Below are 10,582 nucleotides of genomic sequence, written 5' to 3' on the forward strand. Positions count from 1 at the left end.
ATACTTCACTGTGTGTCCTCTACAACAAGCAGCAACTCAAGAAAAACATTCTCAACAAGGTCACAGGCATCAGCTGTTTTTAGATTTGATAATTCCTTGTGTCAACAACCCCTTTGCAAGAGCAAGAGTGCTCATGGGAAATGCAGTTCAAATTTTCAGAAACACTAGCACAGACAACATTGTGATATAGAGGCTGGAAAGGGTCTTAGCCACGGTCACATTTGCAATGCAATGCAGCGATGTCTAAAAGTAGCCTGCACTTTGCACCTTTAGCATTCACAAAAAATATATATATATCAAATGAAGATAGGTGGAATAACATGTATACAGACACAGCAGTGTTCATATATATACACTTAATTTAAAGCTTTGAAAATAATGGAAACCTGCGTTGACACACTCACCTCCCTTCAGTCTGATCACACTTCATTATAATTACATCTGTCACAGATGGTGCACTGTACAGTACCACTCTCACTTTGACCAGCTCCTCCATCACAACTACAGCAATCAACAGTCTAGATATGGAGGCTATAGAAGCTCAAAAAGAGTTCGAAAGTTTGGAATAAGCTGTTATATTGATGTTCTTCTTCTGTCCGTCAATAACGGCTATTTTAACAGATAGAAACAGTATAATTCAGACACCAGTTGTCAGTCTGGTTGAACCATTGTACAGCGTTTTGTTCTCCATGTAGGCCTACAAAATATGGACGGAACTTGCTAAAATAAAACATAAATGAATAAATAAATAAATGACTCAACTATGTCATTAAATGTAGCAAAAATAATAATAATAAAATATATATATATTTTTTATTTATTTATTTATTTTCTATTTATTTCATACTTATTATTAAATGTATGTATGTTTGGGGAAATAAATACAGTCAGGGTTGAAATGCAAAGGCAAAATGGTGCATGAATAAGTAAGTCAAAAAATACATTTTAAAATAGATATAAAATAAATGCAAAAAATAAATAATAAATAATAATGCAAAAATAAATAAATACATTTAGAAATTAAAAAAAATAAATACATAAATAAATAAAAGGGAGAATTAAACAGACGAGTAAATAAATGGGGGAATTAATTCAAAGATAAATGAATAAAGAAGCACATTAAAACAGAAATATCAATTCATGTCACATTTTATCAATTCATTAATTAATGGCTACATTTAATTTTAATCTTATTTTCGCTACATTTAATGACATATATATATTTATCTATTAAGTCATTTATTTATTCATTCATTTTTTTTTTTATTTTGGCATGTTCCGTCCTCCATAACAAAGCAAACCCTTCATACAAAACAACATCTATTTGTAAAGAGGCCTTTCTACATCTGGGGGCACTTCTCAGGGCCATCCAATCCCTGTACGCCCAAAGCGAGAGCTGTGTTCGGATCCTCGGCAGTAAGTCGGACTCGTTTCCGGTGAGGGTTGGCCTCCGCCAGGGCTGCGCTTTGTCACCAATCCTGTTCGTGATATTCATGGACAGGATATCGAGGCGTAGTCGGGTGGAGGAGGGTTTGCAGATCGGTGTGCTGAGGATCTCATCGCTGCTTTTTGCAGATGATGTGGTCCTGTTGGCATCATCGGTCTGCGACCTCCAGCACTCACTGGATCGGTTCGCAGCCGAGTGTGACGCAGTCGGGATGAGAATCAGCACCTCTAAATCTGAGGCCATGGTTCTCAGCAGGAAACCGGTGGATTGCCTACTCCGGGTAGGGAATGAGTCCTTACCCCAAGTGAAGGAGTTTAAGTATCTCGGGGTCTTGTTCGCGAGTGAGGGGACGATGGAACGTGAGATTGGTCGGAGAATCGGAGCAGCAGGGGCGGTATTGCATTCGCTTTACCGCACCGTTGTGACGAAAAGAGAGCTGAGCCGGAAGGCAAAGCTCTCGATCTACCGTTCAATCTTCGTTCCTACTCTCACCTATGGTCATGAGGGTTGGGTCATGACCGAAAGAACGAGGTCGCGGGTGCAAGCGGCCGAAATGGGTTTCCTCAGGAGGGTGGCTGGCGTCTCCCTTAGAGATAGGGTAAGAAGCTCAGTCATCCGTGAGGGACTCGGAGTAGAGTCCTTGCTCCTTTGCGTCGAAAGGAGCCAGTTGAGGTGGTTCGGGCATCTAGCACGGATGCCTCCTGGGCGCCTCCCTTGGGAGGTGTTCCAGGCACGACCAGCTGGGAGGAGACCACGGGGAAGACCCAGGACTAGGTGGAGAGATTATATCTCTACTCTGGCCTGGGAACGCCTCGGTATCCCCCAGTCAGAGCTGGTTAATGTGGCCCGGGAAAGGGAAGTTTGGGGTCCCCTGCTGGAGCTGTTGCCCCCGCGACCCGATCCCGGATAAGCGGTTGAAGATGGATGGATGGACCTTTCTACATCCCCTCAGACGTCTCGGACTGGACACAATCAAGCTTTGTGCAATGCAGCAGACTATTCACTTTTCAACAGTATATCATATCATTCATATCCTAGAGTTCCTAGCTGCTTTTTGCTGTGACAGGTGTCAGTCTGATAGAAAAGTTAGTGATATGAGGTGTTTGAGGAGTTGTCAGATAGCACTGAGCATCCTCAGCAGGGTCTTTAATATCACATACACAAGCATATAGTCGCTCTGTGCGCAGATCGATATACAGAAAGACACACATTAGCGGAGCGGATAGTGGAAAAATCATGCAAATAGTGATACAAGCACCACATTTGGCATGAAGATTCAAGATGGGACACTGAACAAATATAAACCACTGGCCATTTGAAAATCCATGATGGCAGCCATTTTTCACGATGGCCACATTGCAGTTAAAAATGATCAAAACTATCCAGATTAGATCCAGCATGCTAGAAAACATATACTTTGACACCAAGATCACTCAAATTGACCAACTGGATGAATTTCAATGAGAGAAACCATTACAGTACGTGTCCACAGGCTCCATCATTTCCACGCTCCCCATTCATTGTCTATGTAAGCAGCAGCAGCAGCCAACGGCGATAAAAAACGCCCCTGTGGACACGTACCATAATGGTACGTGTCCACAGGGGCGTTTTTTATCGCGAGGGGACGCGACGCTTCCCAACATTGGACGCTTGGTGGGCTGCCCCTAGAAACAAGGCACTCGGCTCCTGATTGGACGAACGCTTTCCCGCCGTGGGCTGCTGCTCCCAGCTTTCAAACTGAAAGGCTCGTTTGGAAACTTTCTTCTCTTATTTCACGAAATTAGTTCACTGAAATGTGTTTCTGAAAACATTTGAGGCGAGAAATAAGCCACACAGTTGCTGAATTTGTCTTTATTTTGGATCGACAACGTTTATTTTAAAAGATTATCGGGAGTTTCGAGAGGCGGCGAGTCGCGTCGGACGCCCGTGATTTGCATAAAGTAGACTAGCCCTCAACTTTATGCAAATGAGGAGCGGGCGTCGCGAATCGCAACGCCACGCTACCACAATGCATTGCGCGGCTGCTTACATAGACAATGAATGGGGGGCGTGGAAATGACGGAGCCTGTGGACACGTACCGTCAGGGTCAATTTGGTGGCCATCGTGAAAAATGGCCGCCATCTTGGATTTTCAAGTGGTCAGTCGTTTATAGTTGCTTAGTGACGCCCTTGGCAACCACCATGCCAAATTTGGTGCTTGTTTCACTATTTGCACGATTTGACTGAAAAATTCATGTTATCTGCTCCACTAACATCCCTGAACTCTCTCACACACACAGAAACACAGTGGAGAAACTTTGATGTCCTACCAGATCGACACTTGATGATCTCTCCAAACTCGTCCTCCACCGGCTCGTCGCAGTAGTCCTCGGGGCGCACAGCCTCCGCCATTGTTATCAGGGCAACCGGGTGTAGAAAGTTGGGGGGTGACTAAACTGACAGGTTAAACCGACCAGGACGGAGGAGAAGACACCCAAAGTACAAATCCAGACACGAGAACCGAGCTCCGGTGGAGACAGAGCAGGACGCAGCAGGAGGAGGAGAAGGACCGGGTCTGTGTGTCTGTCTGTCAGACAGGGACAGGAGGGAGACGGACTGGAGCAGGTGTCCAGGGGGGGTGCTGGGTGTCGGAGCATTCCCACCTCGAAATAGTAGGATGCTAGGAGGTGGTCTCTGGGACGCCATGCGTAAAACTCGACACCCAACGGATGCAGCAGTGGACGCGTATTTTACGCACTGTGGGAAGAGGCGGCAAAATCAAGGTGAGACAACCACGGAGTGAACTTTGACCTCGGAGTGAGTGGTGGTCACGTGACAGACCACAACCAATTAGACACATTTCACATCCTTTGATGTGCAACTTTGTTTACATTTTATTTATTACATCTACTAAACTACTGACTTTTTTCGACATACTATACTATGACTTCTTTCATCAAATATTTTGACATATCATAACATTACTTTTTTTCGACATGCTTTAATATGAATTTTTTTTTACATACTATACTATGACTTTTTTATCATGACATTTTTCGACATACTATACCATGACTTTTTTCATCAAATTGTTCGACATACTATACCAATTACCTCTGTTTACATTAATTTTTATATTTTATACTTCTAGTGTAACACTTCTGTTTATATTTATTTATTACATCTATTTTACCTGTTTTATTTGCTTTATAACTGTGTGTGTGTGTTTTTACCTGTTATATGTTTTATCTGCCCCGTTTTAGTCTTGTCAAGTATTTGTTTTAAAGCACTGACCAGAAGTGGCAACTGTGATTCCCGTTGTATTTAATACAATGACAATAAAGCTTTCTATTTCTATTTCTATTTCTATTCAAGCATCACGATTAACCCCATAACCCACATGAGTTTAGTAGGTTACTGAGCACTCTGATGTTCATGGATATTTGGGTCACAGATGTTTGAGCAACACGGAGAGATGGATGAACTTTACTGTAAATAGAAACTGATATTCTAATATATATATATGACCCATGCTAAACAATAAATATGTTTGGGGAAATAAATACAGTCGGGGTTGAAATGCAAAGGGAAAATCGTGCATAAATAGGTAAGTAAAAAATACATTTAAAATTATATATGTAATAAATGCAAAAAATAAATAATAAATAATAATGCAAAAATATATGAATACATTTAGAAATTAAAAAACTAACTACATAAATAAATAAAAGGGAAAATGAAACAGAAGAGCAAATAAATGGGGGAATAAATTCAAAGATAAATTAATAAAGAAGAAAATTAAAACAGAAATATCAATTTATGTCACATTTTATCAATTAATTAATTAATGGCTACATTTATTTTTATATATATATATATATATTAGGGGTGGAACGGTTCACAAAATTCACGGTTCGGTTCATATCACGGTTTTGGGGTCACAGTTTTCGGTTCGGTTCGGTACATTTATGTTACAGCGAGGAGGTCATGTTCTGATTTTAACATGCTTTTCATTTATTTGGCAAAAATAAGTTAACAAATGTTTGCCTTAACAAAAGTATGGCTTCCATAAGGAACATAAACTCTTCTTCATTGTCAAATCTTAACTGAAAGAAAAGGTCTTCTACAGTAATTATTGCAAACAAAAAAATGCAGCTTTGTTATTTTCATATAAATATGATGTCATTGTAGACTAAGGCCATCAACATAAATTGAAGCATAAGCTCAACCCGAACTATACTAAAAAAAAAAGAACAGTTTAACATATGTCTCAATTCCCTGATTATCAGCTCTTAATTGAAAGATTAGTTTTCCCACTCATAAAGTGCAGTATTTGGAGGAATACGGTTGGATTTCTGTGACACTGTGTTATTTAAAAATAATGAATAAATATAAAACACATTAAAGGGGTTTGTGCTGCTGGAATTACTGTGTTCTAACTTATTTAGGGAAGTGTTTTTCTTTGTTGTTCCTCTCCTGCCCACTGTGGTTAGATGGCAGCACCGTTACGCACTCACTAATATTAGATCTGCTGATAAACTGATATAGCCACTTTGGATTTCCTGGCTATCCAAAAGTAGGACTTGGTTACTGTAATGGCTCCATTACGCACGACGCACTACGCATTTTCTGAGCCTTGAGAGTTGCTATAATTAGATCTGATGGTGTGATGGATCCAGGCGCGGCTCTGGGCCCACAGACTCCCAGCTATATTACTCACTAGTATACCAGAGCCTGCTGGGTTACTGCATGTGAATGTTCCAAAAACAGAAACCTCGGCACAGACTGGCATCCTAAGCAGCCGCCGGCTGGACGGTCTAGTCTGGACAGGAGCGGGAGAGGAGGGTGGGGGGGCTGCTGGGGATAGCTTTTGTCGTTCAGCTTCTCCACTTGTTGATGTTGACATGAAGTAAACTCATTACATTTACAGTATTAAAACTATTAAACTATTCATTTACTGAGAGTATACTTTAAAGTATACTTTCATTAACTAAAAAGTGGGCTAGAAGTATATTACTAGTAAACTATATAGCAGTGAGTTCATTTGTAGTTGCAGTACAAAATACGAGTTAGATGTAAACTAGTTGTATACTCAAAGTTCACGAGTTTTATACCTAAACTATACTTACAACTATGACTACCGGAAAGTAAAACAAAATAATTTCTATTTTTAACCTAAAGAAGTTGTAGTTTTGTTGCCTAAACCTAAGAAGTTGTAGTTTTGTTGCCTAAACCTGAAGAAGTTGTAGTATTGTTGCATAAACCTAAAGAAGTTGTAGTATTGTTGTTCAACGTGACGTTTCATTCAGTTTTACAGCATGTTAGAACGTGTTGCTTTTAAGTTCCAAAATACAAGTTAGATGTAAACTTGTTGTATACTCAAAGTTCACGAGTCTTATACCTCAGCTATACTTACAACTATGACTACCGGAAAGTAAAACAAAATCATTTCTATTCTGTTGTCATACTCTACTGAAATGGCCTGTGTTGAACAATAAATATTATAAATATAATACGCCTCCAAAGTGTCGTTGTTTCTATACTCTTTGTGTAAACGGTTCTAAGGTAACGGAAACGCAATGATTCTTATTTTCAGGTGATTATACACTGAAGAATACATACCTATTAATATTTTATTCCATTTCTGTCAACAGATCCCCCTAAATGCTGCACACTGTTCCTTTAATAAGTTATTCTTTCAGTGTGTATTTTTCTGATTGAACCCCAATATGTAGGAAAGTGGTGATTCTTCTCTATTTGATGAAGGGGATACAGAAATGACCATAAAGCATTGTTATTAACCAAATAACTAAATAGTCAAGTTTTATATGTTATTTGATTTGATTTATTTTACATATCATAAATATATATATAACAGATTATACACTGCGACAAATACATATTATGCCATCATATAAAACTAGAAAAACCTAAGGAACCCATTGGTACCAACTATGTCATAGCTTGTCGTGAAGTATAACTTCACCAAGAGAAAGCAAAACGTCTTTCTAAAGATTTATTATTTATTTTTATTACATCTTTCTGGAGCTGTCAATCTTTTGCAACTGATTTAATTTGCACAGCTGTGAGAGCTTCCATTTCTTTTCCGTGTTGTCGAGTGTCTGTATACTGACACTTATGAGTATACTTCATTTTGTGATTTTTTCTCATGTGAACACAGTATATATACTGAAAAGCTGCTGAGTCAGTGGATTTGGCTGTGGGTAGTCATGGCAGAATACGTCCAGCAGAGGGCAGTATAAGCACAGGTTAAAGAGTACAGTAGGGTTCTCTGCTATAAACTAGGCCTGGGAGTCTTGGAAAGATGTTTTCTGGAGACATCTCCCCAGGGATGAGTAAACAACAAAGGAGCTGAAGTTGATTGTAAAAAACTAAATGGAGCAAGAGGTATTTATCCAGTGTACTATTCTATGTTTTTATCAGATCATTCATACACCCCTGATAGTGATAGTGTGTTTGATGCTAAATGACACAGATGTTGAGTGTGGCAGACGTCAGGTGTACTTATGAGAGCTAATCCAGGCTGACAGGGCGTGCTGCTCCTGAAACCGACCTCGGACTCTCCTGGAGGTTTTTGGCAGCTGTAAGGGTAGCAGAGAAACCATTTCACTGCTGGAGTTTCCGGTTCATCAGCTGTGCTATAAAATTAGCTCTTACTCTACTCAATAATCGTGCTGTAGGACAGTGATTCTCAAAGTGGGGTCTGGGGACCCCCTGGGGTCTTTGTGTTCGTAGTTATTTTAACCTAAACACACTGTTTTTCCCTAAACTTTTATTTTTTTTGCCCATTTTCTCATTCGAAAATGTCTATTTTTAACCTACAGAAGTTGTAGTTTTGTTACCTAAACCTAAGAAGTTGTAGTTTTGTTGCCTAAACCTAAAGAAGTTGTAGTATTGTTGCATAAACCTAAAGAAGTTGTAGTTTTATTGCATAAACCTAAAGAAGTTGTGGTATTGTTGCATAAACCTAAAGAAGTTGTAGTATTGTTGCATAAATCTAAAGAAGTTGTAGTTTTATTGCCTAAACCTAAAGAAGTTCTAGTATTGTTGCATAAAACTAAAGAAGTTGTAGTTTTGTTGCCTAAACCTAAAGAAGTTGTAGTATTGTTGCATAAACTTAAAGAAGTTGTAGTTTTGTTGCCTAAACCTAAAGAAGTTGTAGTATTGTTGCCTAAACCCAAAATTTTTTAATTTTGTTGCCTAAACCTAAAGAAGCCTTTTTGTGTTCAACGTGACGTTTCATTCAGTTTTACAACATGTTAGAACGTGTTGCTTATAAGTTCCACTTCACTTTTACCACGCAGTAGGCATAGTAGGCTCCTATTGACCCACATCTATGGTGCTTATAGCAACTGACTATTTAATGGTCTGATAGCAGTGGAATTGGGTGATCATAGCCAGTTAGAAATGAAAGTTGTTTCCACTTTTCAGAGGCAATTTGTAATTTTTTAAGCCAATCGGCAGTCAAAAAGTGTTTCAAAATCTCACTGACAGGTGACAAGAGTTATACATCATGTCCCACTACTGTACGACACACACTCCTGGAAGAGGGCTTCTGCTCCAGGGTACTGCCGCATTAACACCGACGGTTATGTAACTTTGCAAGATCCTTCACCTTGCAGAGATCTTGGTGTTCCCTGCAGTGAAGTGCGCCTGTCACAGCAGCAATCAGAAACCACTTCACTTCAAACAGCACTTCTTGAGCTCTTTTTTGTCACTCACAAGATATTTACTGTCGCCTTCTCAGCCAGAAATAAAGAAAAATCCAGGCTTCTGTGAGGCTAAATGTTGAAACTATGAGACAGTAATAGTAGTAGACAGTAGTGTTTTTCTGGTCAAGTGTTTGCTCCGACTCGACGGATCCTTTCCTTACGTTGTTACTTGGCACTACAACTCCTAATTGGCAGGAAGAGTGTTAGTTTGGCCTTGAGAGCAAACTAACTGGCAATAGATATAAACGCTAATGTGTTCATTTAGTTAATTAGGGAACAGTCGTCCTCTTCCTGGAGGAATCTGGATACCTCATAGCACGTACTTCGTATTAACATTTGATAAATAGGGAACGGAGCATTTATTTAAGAGCATTAACAGCAAGAGCTACCACTGACAACACTATTTAAGTTTTTGGTATAATAACCATCATTAATAAATGGTAAATTGATAGTTAATTAAACTTAGTTAACAAACCCTGAGCTTATAATTAATAATGTTTCCTAATTATTAGTAATGCTATGATTTATGTTATTTTCACAGTTTATTGTTGCACACATTACAACATTTTAAATACTATATATATATATATATATATATATAAGTATTTGCTAGTGATAACGAAATTATTTTTTAAACCTTTAGGACATTGTTTGTAAAACATTTATAAACATTACATTGATAGATATTTGTAACACTTTGTCAATGGTTAATAATTGGTTTGTAAAAGGTCTATAAACATTATTTGGCTACTTTCAAATATACTTTAAGTGTAAGAGTAGTAAACTTTGAGTACATAACTAGTTTACATTTACAATGTAATTTAAAAAAAAAAACATTTTTACAAGTGAACTTATAGGTATACTGCTAGTTTACTAGATGTATACTTCTAGTCCACTTTTTAATTTATGAAATTATACTTTAAAGTATACCGCAATTAAACTTATATATATATATACTGTTAGTTTACTAGTTATGTAATAATAGTCCACTTTTTAGTTTATGAAAGTATGCTTTAAAGTATACTCAGTAAATTAATAAATAGTTTTAATACTGCAGGTATACTTGAGATTTTTTTAAAGGAACTTAACATCATACTTATTTCTATACTGTACATGAAATATAACTTTAACTGTACTTTAAGTAGACTTGAAGCACTGATGCCATACAAGATTGTATCATCTGCATAATAACGGATATTGCAACTAAAGGTATACATACAGTATTCACACCTCAAAATGTATTAATTACCAGATTAAAGGAACAGTGTATAGCATTTAGGGGGATCTATTGGCAGAAATATAGTATAATGTATATGTGTATAATCACCTGAAAATAAGAATCATTGTGTTTTTGTTACCTTAGAATGAGCCGTTTATATCTTCATAGGGAGCGGGTTCTCTTCACCGAGCCGACCGCCATCCC

The 10,582-nt window shown here is 38.2% G+C and overlaps 1 protein-coding gene across 8 annotated transcripts in view; it reads right to left on the bottom strand.

The window, feature by feature from the left end:
• Window positions 1-4,215, bottom strand: part of dmd (dystrophin) — a 309,740-nt gene extending 305,525 nt beyond the window's left edge. For 7 of the 8 annotated variants that reach the window (XM_037762036.1, XM_037762033.1, XM_037762039.1 and 4 more), the window contains exon 1: window positions 3,757-4,215. In XM_037762036.1, coding sequence (XP_037617964.1) covers window positions 3,757-3,838 — 82 coding nt within the window. In that variant the 5' untranslated portion in view covers window positions 3,839-4,215. The remainder of the gene's footprint in view (window positions 1-3,756) is intronic. The other variant, XM_037762038.1, reaches the window with a different exon arrangement.
• Window positions 4,216-10,582: the final 6,367 nt, after the last annotated feature.

This window comes from Sebastes umbrosus, chromosome 24 (assembly GCF_015220745.1).
Source record: "Sebastes umbrosus isolate fSebUmb1 chromosome 24, fSebUmb1.pri, whole genome shotgun sequence".
NCBI classification, from domain to species: Eukaryota; Metazoa; Chordata; class Actinopteri; order Perciformes; family Sebastidae; genus Sebastes; species Sebastes umbrosus.